Below are 15,520 nucleotides of genomic sequence, written 5' to 3'. Positions count from 1 at the left end.
CAGTCTCTCATCTCCCAGCCCTGTGTTGTTGCCAAAAACATGATTTTATACGATAACACCTCTCATCTTTCATCTGCTAGAAATCTTTAAAAAGACCCTACCAGTGAAACACTACTCCTCGTTTAGTGTCCTGCATAACACATTGCACCATGTGACCTGATGACAAAACTCGGCATTCAAGATGTTGTCTGCAATACAGATGACTTGGAGCAGTTGGTTATGAAGTCTCTCCTTTCATTCCATGTGTGTTTCTCCTGCGTCCTTTATACAGTTATTTGTGTATCAACCGCAAGCTGACGTCGTATTCAGCCTCAGTTGCGTGTTGTGCAGACTTGGCTGTACCCTCTCACTTCTGGATTTTTTGCAGTGGATTTTCCACAGTTGAACACATCTTGAAACAGCAGCCCTTTGTGATGTCAGTGAGAAAGTTGAAAGATTGGCAATGTATTTCTTGTCTTAAACCTTGGAAGTGGAAATTTTCATGTCCAGGCAGTAATACGGAGGGGGTGGGGTTGGGGGTGGGGGTGGGGGGGGGCGCTCTAGAAGAATGTCCCCTTTGTGTCCATGCCCAATATCTTTTTGAAGGCCTTTCGAAGTCTTTGTTGAAGATAGTGTATATAACCGGGTTCAGTGAAGAGTTGCAGTAGCCAATCCAGAAGAAAAATTTAAAGAGGGGTTCGGGAAGGGTGCAGGTATCAGGGCACACTGCCTGTAGTGAGTAGGAGAAGAAGAAGGGGAACCAACAGACCACAAAAACACCTATCACCACGGCCAGCACGAAGGTGAAACGTTTCTCCCGGTTCACCATGCTTTACGTCTGGCCGCTTCCTGGGTGCTCTCCGATTTGGATTTCCTCCCTGGCACCAGCCGAGCTCCCTTGGAAGTGGCCATCATGTTGCGGTAGCGCTGGGCGGAGGCGGGGAGTGGACACCCCCACCAGCGGGTGAACCCTGCCATGCTGGTGCTGCCTCTGTCCCACCATGGCTGTGCTCAATGTCACTCTCTGTGCTTGAGCTGTCGCCATTGTTGTTGTCAGCTTTTTTCCTTCCCAGGTACTTGGTCTTCTTGCCTTGGCCTTTGGTCTTGGCAGGGGCAGACTGAGGCAGATTAGGTGGGAGGAAGCTGGGTGGGAGATGTAGGGAGGGTGTCTGAGCCCGGAGTCAAGGCTGGCGAGGGGGATGGAGGGTTGCAGGAGAGTATTCGGGTGGGGTTAGAGGAGGATGAGGAGCCGCTTTTGGGAAGGAGAGGGAGTGATGGCCAAGGTAGGGGTCTGGCATTGGAAGTTTTCTTTGTTGAAGGTGGGGTGCTGTCTTCATCATCCTTCCCGTTGGCATGTGCATGTCGCGAAGGCTGATTTGGCGTGGCGCAGCCCACCCCATCTTTCCTGGGTTCACCCGGCGGGCACCGTGTTCTCTTGCTTGGCAATTTGGTAGATTCTTACATAGACCAGGATCATGATGAGACACGGAGCAAAGAAGGAGCCGATGGTGGAATAAAGAATATACCAGCGTTCATCGTTCAGCTGGCACTGAGGTCCCCTCTCAAGCTCATCTGATCCAGGCTCACTTTTGTTCAGAGACAGCAGTGGAGGGAAAGAAATGATGGCTGACATGAGCCACACCACCACGATGGCAGCTTTGATGCGTCTCGGAGTCCGCTGACGGCCATAGGTGACACGGGAGATTGACAGGTAGCGGTCCAACGAGATAGCACATAGGTGAGCGATGGACGAGGTGCAAAACAAAACATCCAGTGCCAGGTAGATTTCACACCACAGAGATTTGAAGTACCAGTAGCCCAACCAGTTCATTGGCCAATGAGAAGGGGATGATAAGTGTGGCCACTAAAATGTCCGCTGCAGCCAGGGACACTAAAAACAGATTCTGTGGACCTCGAAGGGACCGACTGGTCAGCACGCGATGATGACCATGATGTTTCCCACAATGGTGAAGACGACCATAAGGGTAATGGCGGTGGCGAAGATTGCCGTGGCTTCAGGGGAGTATGTGCCAGCTTCAATACGCTCTGGTTGCAGGGGATGGAGGCGCCGATGGTCACGCTGGTGTTCCAGCTGTTCAGCTCCATAGAGCAACCATGTCCATAACCGAGCCATGGCTTGGACTTGTCGAGGCTTTGGAGGAGTCTTTAAAATACAAAATAACTATGGTCACTGAATGCACTTTGTTTGAGGAATTTACTAAGAGGGCACACCTGACACTCACAGAATATGAGGGCTTGAATTAATTGCATTTACAATAGAGAGGTGGTAACAAAATGCATTGCTAATTTTTTTGTTATTAATAACATGAATTAGTGAGAACTTGTTAATATACTGTTATAATGTCTGATAATAAAAGTTATTAATGACACAATCAGTGTGATATTTACCTTTGCAGTTTTTCTGTGGTTTTTATTTTGTCACTGGCAAATGCTAGCTCCCTCGCATCCTCCACGGCAGGTCCTCCAAGTCCATTTTAATCATGCAAAATAGTCCCGGCCAATATGCGTCAAGACGCCGATCAGTGCTTCGGATTATATGGGGGGGGGGGGAATCGTTGTCACGTTGCAGAAAAATAAGAATTGTTTTTTTTATTTTACAATGAAAAGTGGTTTCCCCCCCTCTCCCCTCCGTTAAACGGAGCTTTGCACGCCAGTCTATGTCTGCTTTAAGCGCAGTCCAAATATTTACAACTTCTCCAGAGGTCGTGTCGTGTCTCTCGTGAGATTAAGGCTGCGAAGATAGAAATGGTTCTGACTGAGCTCAAATTAAATCAAGACAAGAAGAAGAAGAAGAAAGAAGAAGAAGAAGAAGAAGAAGGGGGGAAACATCGAAAAAACATGCACGCCGTCTAATGTGCATGATGCAACGGGGACAAACGACTATGAACTTTAACGCTCTCCGTGCGTATTGCGCCGGAGACGTGCGCACGCATGACCGTCTTACCGGGAAGAGGGCGAGTCTACAGGAGCAGTTGAGATGACTAGAGAGTCCGGATAAAATGCTATATCTACAACTGTCAGATGCAGTTATTCGTATTTTGGATTTTCTGCTCCTAAAAACACACACACACACACACAATTTTAAAAAAAAAAACAAAAAAAAAAACGGAGGAAGCCTCCCGTGTGCGCCTATCTCGGGTTCACCGTGCAGCAGAGCGCCGACAGGGCAGTCCGCTTCACCGATTGGAAAAACTTATCGGCCCCCCCGCACAAATAAGCCCGTTCTCCTTTTCACGGGCGAGTTGCTTATTTTGGGGGTTTGGACGCGGCTCCCAGGCTTCGGAGCACATCTGGACCGTCGTCCTCCACGCCGCGCGCTTTGCTGGCGCGGCCCTTCCGTCAGAGGTTCGCTCGGATGGCTTGCTGTGACTCTGGCGCTTCCCCTTGCAGGCGCGGCGGCGGCGCGTACAGTCTCCTCCAGTTGTGAGCAGGACCTTACACACAGTCTAATAACTGGAACGCCTCTCATCTCCCTCCTGCACTTCTCTTTGAACCCGGTGATGTCAGTGTGGAGCCGTGGACGTCATGGGACCCTTTCTCTCTACTCCCCACCCTCCCCACCCCTCTCTCGCTGAGCCTATACCCAGCCAGCGGAGCCAATGCTATTGCGCAATAAGGTACATCACCTCGACCTGGAAATCTTCTGCTGAGATCTATAAAGCTGTGTCATCTGTCCTACACCATATGATGCCATTCTCATCCTCGCCATCGTTAATGAATGTGGGTTTGCTGCTGCTGAGTTGTAGAGTTGATCATTTCTATCCCATTGTCGTGCTCTTCTTCTACGTTTTTCTTCCTCGCAAGGGCTCAGATCTCGCTACACCTTGGGGGGGGGGAACAAAAAATATGGAATTTTCTCAAGACTACAACTGTGACACCGTACCTGAGACTCCCTGTCTCTGTCCCTCTGCGTGTTGCTGCCCTCCACGAATTTTTTTACCGTTGTTATCTAATAGCACAATTATTGAACATTTGTATTAGTCCGTCATTCCTTTTCTCTGAGGGGGGGCTTTATCAACTAGTGCTTGTAGTATTACAGGGGTCTTCCCACTTACACGGTCGCGTTTTGAGCTTACAAAAGAGGTCCTGATGTCACCTAGCTTCTTTTCTCTGCCATATTTTGGTAGATGTCCTGAGCTGGCTCTCTCACACACACACGCACGTGCACGCACGAGCATAACTCAGGTTAATTATGGAAGGAATTAATATACTTTAACTCTAATTTAACGCTAATATACGCCATAATGAGCACTGGGTGTTAATGTGGGCTACAGGAGGCTATAGCGTTAGCATAAGGGCACAGTAGCTAGCTAATGGGAGCTGGCTCACATTTAAATAGTTACTGCTGGGATAGCAGATAAGCGGTTCGGATAATGGATGGGTGGATGATGGATGGGTGGATGATGGGTGGATGGATGGATAACTAAAATATAAACGCCTGTCTCTAATAATGGCCGGGTACAAGCCAACGCACGCGGGGCTGTTATGGAAGTTTTACAGGTATGACCAACGTAACATTAGCTAGCAAGCTAGCTTAAACATGGCTCTGGCTGGGATAAAGTTAATTCACTTGAGGCAGTAAAACACAGTCTGGTTACGTTTTTAAGCCTTTTATTCTCTTGATGGGTAGATTATCTTTGAACAAAATTACTTACAAGGCACCATCACAAGACTAGCCAACGGCGCTAGCAGTCGCCAGTTACACCGTTCACCAACCCACGAACGAAAGACGCAACGCCGACGCGCTACAAAGACGGAATCCGGGAAACGTAGTCCAATAGCAAGCCACGCATCAGGATGACGTCAACCGTTAACGTCATTTCCCAAATTCCCCACTTGGTTCAGACCACTGAGCAGGCTACACAGGGGGGGACATAAACAAAACCTTCAAAAATGTTGTGTTTATGTGTGAATTATTTCAAAAGTGCAATTGACTTATCAAATACATATTTTTTAATTACATAATTTATCCCAGCAGTCATTGGGGCGGCAGGTGTCTCCCCGCCCGCCTCCCGATGACTGCCGGGATAGGCTCCAGCATCCCCTCGACCCCTGGAGAGCAGGATAAGCGGTTCGGATAATGGACGGCTTAGAAATCATTTCCTTGGGGGGGGGGGGACTTCATGTTTTCAGAAGTGGGAGGGGACATGTCCCCCTACAACCACCCCCTCCCGAATCTGCGCCCAGGCTTCCTCGTTCCCAGCTTCTTCACCACCCCATTCTCTCTCCCTTGCTTCAGCTGAATATTGAGGCCTCACCAGCCTCGTGATCATCAACATCATCATCATTGTCATTGCCATCATCGTCATCACCGTCGTCTTTGTGGTCGTTAGCCTAATCTATCATTACTGTGCGACAACGTTGTATTCCCAATTCCCAATACTTTGCCCCCTGGGGCTGATCTTTGTTAAACTTGTGTAACCTCTGGGTGTCTATTCGTAACTGTGCTCTGGAAACAGGGCACTTAGTCTGGCATGAGTGTAAAGTGAGAAAAACGCACATAGGTAACAACCTTGAAGTACAGGTAGGGTTTCTTGTTCGTGAGGGAAGGACTTTTCCAGTGTAAGTGAAGATAACGGCAAGCAATATTTGTACCATACAATCAGCTCACATTGCAAAGAACACTTTACAAGAGGGGCTCTCTGAGAAAGGGCCAGGACATCAGAAACGTTGCACCTTATCTGCGCAGGTGCTTTTACACCACCGCTCGCTCAGCTTTCATCCAAATCTTTCCTCTCTTGAGCGCCATGCTTCCTCCCGTGGGGGAGCAGGGAGATCTGGGATCTACTCACGACTCGCTCTCCACCGCAGATCAAGTGACTGATGTTCAGTTAACGAGTGAAGAATGCATCAAACCCCCCCCCCGTTGTATAGAGGCGTAAATTAAACCGTGGAATATGTTCTGTGGCGCTGAGAAGTGGGTAGGAGGCCTCTCTAAACTCACGACCCCCGCCCCCCCCCCCCCACACACACACACGCAAACCCATTCTTATGAATGGCGTGTGGGCAGGACGACCTGTTTATTTGCTTTTGTGGTGCCGTCCCCCCCCACACACACACACACGGTGCTGGTTTAATGCGAGAACCCGTGGAATTATGATTCAAAGCAACACTCTCTTCATACGTGACCTCAATAATGGCTGTGCATTTTCGGCTCCACACCGCCCATTGTAAATATAACAAGGAAGAGCATAAAGCTTTTAGCGGGAGAGTGCACTCCAATCAAGTGTTTCTGTTTTCGTTGGGGAGTGCGGTTATTAACGCGCCGAAAATGGATTCTGGGGGAGAGGGGCGTGCCACCGATGCCGGGGTTACCCTGCTGGAGCACAAATTATTCAGGTTCTTGAAACTACTCCGAAAGAGTGTGTTATGAATGTGAGAACGCGCTGCTTTGGGGTGTCTGTGCGGCGGGCGCACACGCACGCACGCACGCACACGCGCACACACGCTGGCGCGCGCCTATGTATGCGGAGAGGGAAAGGAAATGAGACTGTGGGTGAGGATGCGTCACAGTTACGTAATGCACAACCTTACTTCTAGTTTGAGAAAACTTCATATTTGCACACCGCCGCACACCACGCATCGGTGACATTCATTTGGCACCTGGACTCATGCGGCTGGGGAAGTATCCGTCTTTACCTGTCCAGGGAGGACACTCATACTCTTGAGAAGTTTTGGGGGCAGTTTTATGCTCTATTCAAAACTCCTATATCTCATTCAAAGCTATTACTAAAGCCCCCCCCCCCAGTGAAAGGAGATTTTATGTCGCTGTAAGGAGAAAAAAAAAGAGGAGAATATTTCTCAAAAGGCCTAATAAGAAAATTATTGCTAACTGCAAGTGAGAATAACCCTGGTCTCTGTCATATTAGGTAACATATTTTTTTGCCATCTGCTTCCATTACGGTTTAAACGACCCATAATCCATTTTGATGTGTCCCCTTGAGGGTGTTTTCTTTTTTTCTTCATTTAAGCCTTATTTGAACAACCGATTTTATTTTTTGCTCTCTTTCTCTCTTTCTCTCCATACAGGCACGTCAAATAATATTGGGGGAGATCTTCCAAATGGTCATGCAGTAATCTAACAGCTTTTGCTGAATGACAGCCAGCACTCTGTGTGTGTATGCGTGCGTGCGTGCGTGTGCGTGCGTGCGTGTGTGTTACATCACCATATTGAGATCCTCCAGCTGACAATATCAGCAGTATTCCCTGCGCTCCTACTGCTCGTTAGCAGATTGCTCAGGCTGTGATTTCTTCTTTGAATGACACGCTCATCAGCTGTGAATAGCGCATAGTCACCACATATAGCGGAATTGTCATTTTTATGCAAATCCTCTCAACCTCTATCTCTCTCTCTTCTTTTTTGTCTTCTTGTGCACGCAATTACGCACGCGCACGCGCGCGCACACACACACACACTATTTTGTATTTTCACGAAACCAGCCATGTACACATAGACTTATTATCCGCACATAAAACTACTGGACTTGATAGGCATGCACACAAACGCACAGGCTATACAGTATGATTAAGTCATCCACCTACATACATACACATATTATGTGCACTCAAAACGCACATCCACCCGATTTATCCCTTGTCGTGCTACGCCTGTTTTCGAGAGACGCAGAAGCAGTAATACTGTGGGACAAGAGGAATACGGGTAGGACGCGCGCGCGTCCTGACTTAGCCTACTTTTGGGGACACGTTTTAGAGTAAAGACAGGTTAATTGGGGATGGCTTGTCCAACTGGGGACTAAAGCTGTGCTCCTAAATGGGAAAAGATGATTTTGGGGTCAGTGATTAAGGTTAGGGTAAGGATAAGGGTAAGGGTAAGGGTAAGGGTAAGGGTAAGGGTTAGGGTAAGGGTAAGGGTTAGGCAAGTAATGGTTATAGTTAAGGTTAGGTTAAATCTCCAGGAATATGAATGTTAGTCTCTGTAATGTCCCCCAAAGTGACCTAAGTAAACGTGTGTGTGTGCGCGCGCGCGCGCGTTTGTTTTGCACACTGACGCGTGTGCATATGAGCAGCTGATTGAGGGATACGGGTGAAAGCGGACTGTGTGAGGGAGTAAATTAAGGGGGGGAGCGTGGGCTTTGTGTTTGGCGGTGATCTTTAGTGTGATATTGCCACCTATCGGATTTGTCGTGAACTGGCCTCTTCATTTGGATTCTGCCCGCTTCCGCACGTCGCTAGAGAGCGCCGTCTTGCTAAAAATACGCGAGCAGCCTGTAAGCGGCCCCTGTTGAACTGACTGGGTGCGCTACTCGGTGGGCTGGCAAGAGGCGAGACAAAACCTGTGCAACCTGTGTGTGGCTGGCTTGATGACATCCAACTCCTTACACTTCGTGTTCTCCAGTCGCCTTCCCCTCTCTTGACTGGTGAATAGGATGGAGAAGATACAACCGTGGATTGTTACCTCTCGGGTGGGAACTGTGCAGCCCGAATCACATTCATCCTTAACCTTTGACATTGAACACTGAATCTTTTTTAAACTGTGGTTTAACTGGGTATCAATGAGCCAGAATCCCCAGTGTGTGACACTCCGGAGTCAGTCCAAAGTTTATTAAAAAAAAATCCCTAAGTCACTTTCTTCGAGGAGGGCCATGTGTATCGGGGAGGCATGGAGCAAGGAGGTTGCGATACACGAGTGCAAACGGTGGTCAGAGATGACTGGGGGAAGGATAGCTGCAGCAAAGAAGCGAGCAATTTGAAAAAAGGGGGGGGGATAAGGGAGGGGCGGCACCGTGGTTAGCGTGGTCACCTCACAGCAAGAAGGGCCTGGGTTCGATCCCCAGAGTAGCCCAACCTTGGGGGTCGTCCTCTGTGTGGAGTTTGCATGTTCTCCCCGTGTCTGCGTGGGTTTCCTCCCACAGTCCAAACACATGTAGGTCAGGTGAATCAGCCGTACTAAATTGCTCCTAGGTATGAATGTGCGTGGGTGTGTGTGTCAGCCCTGCGTGATGGTCTGGCGGCCTGTCCAGGGTGTCTCCCCGCCTGCCGCCCAATGACTGCTGGGATAGGCTCCAGCGTCCCCGCGACCCTGAGAGCAGGATAAGCGGTTTGGGTAATGGATGGATGGGTTAAGGGAGGTGGCATCCACCCTTGAATTCATTACCATTTAATAACGTGGCTGGCAGCTTTCATACTGGAAAGCAATTTCTCAAGGACATCATGGGGTGGCTTGCATGGGAACTTGGCCGATTCTCCACAACGTCCAGGTCACGGGGTCAAATATGCTCATGAATATCGTAGTGAATTCGGGGGGGGGGGGGGGACGAGGCAGCAGCCGGGACGCGAACCCGGGTCACCTGCCTTAACCAATCAACTAAAGCGTCCGACCCCGTTAGCCAACGGCTAGCCATTCTAGTCATCCGTGGTCGTTACAATATGGCGGATGGCTGGGCCTACAGGCGAACGGGACAAACGGGCATTATAACATGATTTAATCTCACCGTTGATGTATTGATAGACCTTGGCTGAAAAGAACCAGCCTCCTCTCCAACGGAAACAACTGTGCAGTGATACGGCATGTCCTGCCAACCTGGCAGTCCACTGGCTCAGAGATGAGAGCAAATGGTTATGTAGAAGTCGGTGTGATTGATTGTCCAGAAGGACACAGCCCACATGGCGCTGGTGAACCCATGCACTCCTGGCATAATAGTGATCTGATAGGTTCAGAGAAATCAGCAACACAATCAGCACGAACACAGCGATATCTGGGGTTGATGGTCCTTTAATTTCACCTATAAATTGGGGGGGGGGAAAGGGTACAGAAGGACGAGTGGAACATTTCCTGACCTTTCTTAATGGAGAGTACATCGAGATGAAGACCTGAACACTGGCGTGACTCCTACTGTTTGCCAACTTCTACTTTCCAGGGAAGGCCTACAGGAAGTCATATGGCCATATTTGTCATATCGGAGGCAAAAGATCCACAGTAAAGAATCTGTATTTGTTTTCCCAGCGTGTTTAATTTCGGTGAATAAAACAGGGGGGAGACCCAAACCGCCTATGAATAAAGTGCAACAGCTGACAGTAACAATGGTTATACCGTCACAGCCGATATCAAAATAAATTAGTAAAAAAAAAAGAAAACACTACGAACACGATAAAAACATGAACATCTAAACAGGGTTCTTACAATCAGACAGCATACATCTCGCATGATTGCATTTATCTATTAGGACAAAGGATATGAGATTTTATCCAGCGCCGCCCTCGTAAAAAAACACAAGTCTCATAAAGACACATCACATCACACTGGTTTCCCTGCATCGTTTGGTAACAAGGACTTCTTCAGTCAGTTCATCATGCAATTACAAAAACAATAAAAATAAGGCACATAAACCAAGCAAAAACCACACACACACACACACACACACACACACACACACACACACACACACACACACACACACACACACACACACACACACACACACACACACACACACACACACACACACACACACACACGATTCCCCTCCGACCACCTCAGGGAGAGACTGGATGTAGTCTGGCACGGCTCAGGCGTTCATATTGCTGTAGTTTGGCTCGGCTCTTGTGTGCTGCTTGCTGCACTCACTAAACCATATTCTCAGTTTCTTGAGGTTGGGATTCACATTTCACCGAGAAGCTCGTCTCTGAATGTATGTTACCTGGTCTATGGGAAGTACACTCCCCTGGAGTTCTGTTTTTTTTATTTAAAAAGAAAAACCACAAAACAGTTTCATGTAGTAGTGCAAAGAATCGTCTTTAGTCTGTCATGGCTGTCGTACACCGCACCCCCGCCCCTTGGCCCCAACCACGGGAGACGGACGGAGAATGTCCCGTACAGTAGAATATGTCCTGCGCCCTCCCCTCCTTCATCCCCGGCAGAGAACGTCCGTCTCAAACTGCAGCAGTTGCCCCATGAAGGCCAGGTTGGGGGAGATGATCTGACGGCGCTGCTTCACAAAGTCGAAGGCCTCCTCCAGCCTGACGCGCTGCGTGTGCATGAGGTAGGCCAGGCAGATGGTGGCGGAGCGGGAGATGCCCGCCTGGCAGTGCACAAGCACCCGTCCTCCGCGCTCCTTCACCGAGTCTGAAGGAGAAAGCAAGGGGGGGGGGCGGTGAGGATCTGCTATGCTTACAATTTTTTTCTCAGTTGCTCAAATGCAGAACTTCACTGACACTCACATATGTTAGACTACAGTGAGAGAAGACAGATTTGGAAGTAAGTGATTGCACGTACAACCCTTCACCAGCAGTGGCGCCCCCAAGGGGTGGCGGCGGCCACCCTGATACTGTCCCCGTCACTCCAGAATATGCTTCCGATTATGCAGAATATGCTTCTATCTGATATTTTACATTATGTGCTGCTCATTTAAATCAATAATGCCCCTTCTAACCGTCCGTCGCTGCGTCACACTCCCTCCCTCGTGCACAGTCTGCCTCTGACAGCTTTGTTTTTTTTTCGTTTTGCTTTTCATTTTTGGATATCGCCTATAATACGTTTACGAAAAGACAGCAATGGGTGAATAAAGCTGTATTGAAAAGAATGTAACCTAATAAAGTAGGGATATAATAGGTTGCGAGTAGGCTATAGTAAAATGTACGTTGTCTATGATCATGCTTTTTTGGTTTCGTTTTTCATTTTTGGACATAGCCTGTAACATATTTGTTTACAAAAGACACAGCAACAGGTGAATAAAGCTGTATTGAAATCAATGCAGCCTAATGAAGCAGGGATGTTGAATAGGTTGTGAGTAGGCTATAATAAAATGTATATTGTTTGACCGTGATTATGCATTTTTTGTTTTGTTTTTCATTTTTGGACATATACAATATAACAATGAGCCGTCTAATGCGTTACAATATATACTGATACATGACACATTAAAACAGAATTGTTGTGGAACTCAAAATGCTATCTGTACCGGTATTAGTCTATGCAAATCAGATATTTAGTAACATTAACTGTAAAAAAATAATAAAAATAAACCCAAGTATTTCAGTATGCAATTCCTTAACTCTCATATTGACAGTTTTCAACTAGCCGATACGGTATAATACAACAGCATAACAGAATTCCTGAAACTCAGTCACAGCTTTTGGTTTTGGTGTGCCACCCCAAGATTTTCAGCGGCCCCATTTGGGCACCCCTATGCAAGATTTCTGGGGGCGCCACTGTGGCCCAGCAGACTGGATGTGTCTTGACTGTATCATCTTTGACATCGCAGGAGTTTTGTAATAGCTAGTTTTGTTAGAAACCCCATCCTGTTGATTAATGACAGTAATGTGTGATGACCATGATGATGTGTGTTATGCGGGGTAGAGGAAGACACACTCGGGGTTGAGCAAATTGCGAAAAAACTAACTTTCCCATCGCACGAGAAAGATTTCTCTTCCGCATCAAAGTCAGCTTTCCGATATGTGACGCACGCAAGGCTGTCAAGTCCACTACAGCCCTGCAAATGTTTTTGACACGTCATTAGTCAATTTCTATTTTTACTTCAATTTTCCTATGTCGGCGGTGCCCGGTCGTGTGCCACGGAGGGGCCGTGTTGTCTGTGCAGGTTTCCATTTCGCCAGCGCACCAACCGATTTCCCCGTTTGGTCCTCGGTTCAGACAGCTGAAATCCTTCACTGTAGTGTTGTGGGGAAATGGAAACCTGCACAGACTCACGGCCCCTCCATGGCACACACCGGCACCGCCGGCCCCATATACGTAGGTCCTCCCCCCAAATTTTCCATGTACGTTTTTTCCTTGACTTATGTGACGTTTTTCAAGTGAGGTCGAGGAAAAAATGAGGAGGAAAGGGAAGAAAAACATTGGATTTTTAGGTAAATATAGTAGCTGCGCCCCATTGTTCCAATGCTATCGCTGCTGGTTTGTTCGCCGTTGTATCCTGTGAACTACGTTGTAAACTCTGTTTAAGAAACTTTATATAAATAAAGATTATTATCATTGTTGCCGTTATTACCACTATCAAAAGGGGCATGTCTTTTTTCCCCCCCAAAAAATGGAGTCCAGGACAACTTATGCAAGTGGGCCTTAATTGACCCACTATAAATACACTTCATTGTATACCACAACGTATAATTTAGGGGAAGGACATATGAGCTTATTTCCTCCCAGTGTGGGCTTCATCTACGCTGTTGTTTGACCTCTTTTCTTCTTCTTTTTTGTGTAGGTTGCACCATTCCCCGCTGCGACCTCACCCACCCCGCCCACCCCCGGACTACGCCCATGCTGAGCGGCTACAAACGTCTGTCCCTGTATAAAACTGAGGAGGTGTGGGTGGGTGTGTGTGGGTGGAGGGGGAGGGGGAGGGGAGGGTCTCACCGATGAAAGCGATGGCCTCAGCGAAGCAGGCTCTGATGTCCGCCGCCAGACTGTCCTCCACGGTGAGGCGGAGGTACAGCAGCTCCTCCTCGTACAGGTTGGGGCAGGAGGAGGACACGTTCAGCACGGCCGTGATGCCGGCCGCGGCCAGCGTCTCTCTGCGCGACGAGTGGACGGCACTGCCTAAAAACAGGAAGGGCAGCAGCTCCACGGGGCCCTCCTGTAAGTCACACGGTCGGACAGGGTTAACGACGACCAGATGATGAGGGTTACGAGGCCGTTGTTGTTATGATAGTAAAGTAGGCCTATTTGCAGGCCTGTGCACCTACACCTGCAACATGGTGTCAGAAGCTGTATTGGAACCTACACCTGCAACAGCCTGCTCCTCCATATGTGCAACGTGGAGTCAATTACACTTGACGTTTTTTATGAAGGGGGGGTCCGTTAATGTTTGTAGTTGATGTTTTTTTTTAATATATATATATAATTCAGCCTGTTATCAGCTCTGCACGCTGCGTAAATACTAACCCGATCGTACAGCGGCGTCACGTGGTCTGTCCCCGTAGACTCCGAGTCCCCGCTAGAGACGTTGCTGCCGGGGGAGGTGTAGCACAGCTCCGGATAGGCCCCGGAGAAGCCTGCAAAGCCACCTGCCAAAGGGAACAATACAGTACACATTTGAGTCAAGCGACCACTGGCTCCTCCATTCAGACACTATGGGACAGTCAAGTAGGGACACCGGCTGCACAGTAGGGCTGGACAATAGAGCCCTTCAGTACTCATTGATGTTATGTCCGGAGGATATTTCTGTCTATTGTCATGATTGATACGTAGCCGGCGATAATGAGAATCTGTCGGCCTGAAATGTCTCGCAAGACAGGGTCGGAAATATCTGAGGACCTATCATTTGGAAACTAATTTCGGTTTGATAATGTTCCCAAACGATCCAATTGGATTCTTAAAGGTGGTATATTTCTGCAAACGTACATAATCTATAGGTATCGTGTTTAAAGTCCATGCGATTGTCGTGATGATATTTATCCATATTCTCTAGGGAACATTTGAAAACTATTTCCTGTTCAGCGATTTGTTACTATATCCAATCAATGAGCTTTTAAAGTAATTTTTCTTATTAATCCCCAACAGGCTATTTCAACTTTTATACCCCTTTTTTAAAAATCTGTACAGTCACAACCACGTTGCATCAACTCGGCTGTTTCCTCCTCTGCCGCATCAAGTTCGTTCCCGAGTTGATTATGATCACTTTTTTATTTTTTCTAAACAGAAAAAAATAAAATAAGCAAGTCTCGTCACCTTGCAGAAAACAGATCTGCACGCAGTTCCTCGGAACTTCTGCTTGGAGCGCGGTGAGGAGCATGCTGGCCAAGCTCTCCGCCTTCAGGTCGGCCGCGGAGCGGCTGTTCTCGTCCACCACCACCACCACGGAGAAGTCGCCCCGTCTCAGCCGGCCTGACAGGGCCTTGTCCGGCATCAGCCACTCCAGACAGACCACCGAGCTCTTGGACCTCCGGCGGAGCATCGAGTTCCAGTTCACGTTCCGGGACTCGCGTATGTGCGCCCAGGAGAAGGCGAGGAAAGGTCTACAGTCCAGTACAACACAGCCACCGCAACGATCCTGGGTGGTGCCCAGAATGGGAATCAGTTCATTTCCAGCAATTTCAAGCGGCTCAGTGATGAGACTCATGGTCATGAAATATCGATTCCACAAGACTGGAGGATAAAAAAAAAAGAAGAAAAAAAAAAAGAAGTTTCTCAAATTTTAGGCGCTTCAACTTCGTGCGTGGATTGTGTGTCCGGGGAGGAGGGGGATAAATCCCCCTTTTTTTAGTCTAATTCTTCAAAAAATGAAAAATACCCAAGGCTTCCACAATTCAAAATTCACGAAACTGTAGCCTCCCCGTAGTTTCTCAGTAGTTTTATTGTTTGAAATCCTTGCCGGCCGGAATAGAGACCCGCTCTAAATCCTCTGTCACTTGTTTCATTGATAACAGCTGAGAAGGGGCGGGCGTTGCAGGGCGGAACACAAACCGCCGCCCCACCCAGTTTTTCCTTACTTGAAATGCGTCACAGCCGGAATCGACATATATGGTCGTCCCGGTTCTCCTAATATGGACATTGACGTCTCAAATCTGATTTTCCTACGTTGCACGTGGTTGTTGGGGGTTATCCCAT

At 48.1% G+C, this 15,520-nt stretch overlaps 2 protein-coding genes across 2 annotated transcripts; both read right to left on the bottom strand.

Moving 5' to 3' along the window:
- Positions 1-539: 539 nt before the first annotated feature.
- On the bottom strand, positions 540-1,960 carry adra2b (adrenoceptor alpha 2B). The gene is given in 8 exon segments (XM_056291400.1): positions 540-592; positions 595-810; positions 813-917; positions 920-1,115; positions 1,117-1,413; positions 1,415-1,801; positions 1,803-1,918; positions 1,921-1,960. Coding segments are annotated over 8 exon segments (1,410 nt in total).
- A 7,762-nt stretch (positions 1,961-9,722) lies between these two features.
- Positions 9,723-15,290, bottom strand: dusp2 (dual specificity phosphatase 2). The gene is made up of 4 exons (XM_056285454.1): positions 14,642-15,290; positions 13,856-13,977; positions 13,328-13,547; positions 9,723-11,083 (listed from the first exon to the last, which is right to left on the bottom strand). The coding sequence occupies exons 1-4, from the start codon at positions 15,036-15,038 to the stop codon at positions 10,866-10,868; spliced, it is 957 nt and encodes a 318-aa protein (XP_056141429.1). The 5' UTR covers positions 15,039-15,290; the 3' UTR covers positions 9,723-10,865.
- Positions 15,291-15,520: the final 230 nt, after the last annotated feature.

The sequence above is a fragment of the Lampris incognitus genome, chromosome 1, assembly GCF_029633865.1.
Source record: "Lampris incognitus isolate fLamInc1 chromosome 1, fLamInc1.hap2, whole genome shotgun sequence".
Taxonomy (NCBI): Eukaryota; Metazoa; Chordata; class Actinopteri; order Lampriformes; family Lampridae; genus Lampris; species Lampris incognitus.
The sequence above is the reverse complement of the archived record's forward strand: the minus strand, read 5'-3'. Positions and strand labels throughout refer to the sequence as shown.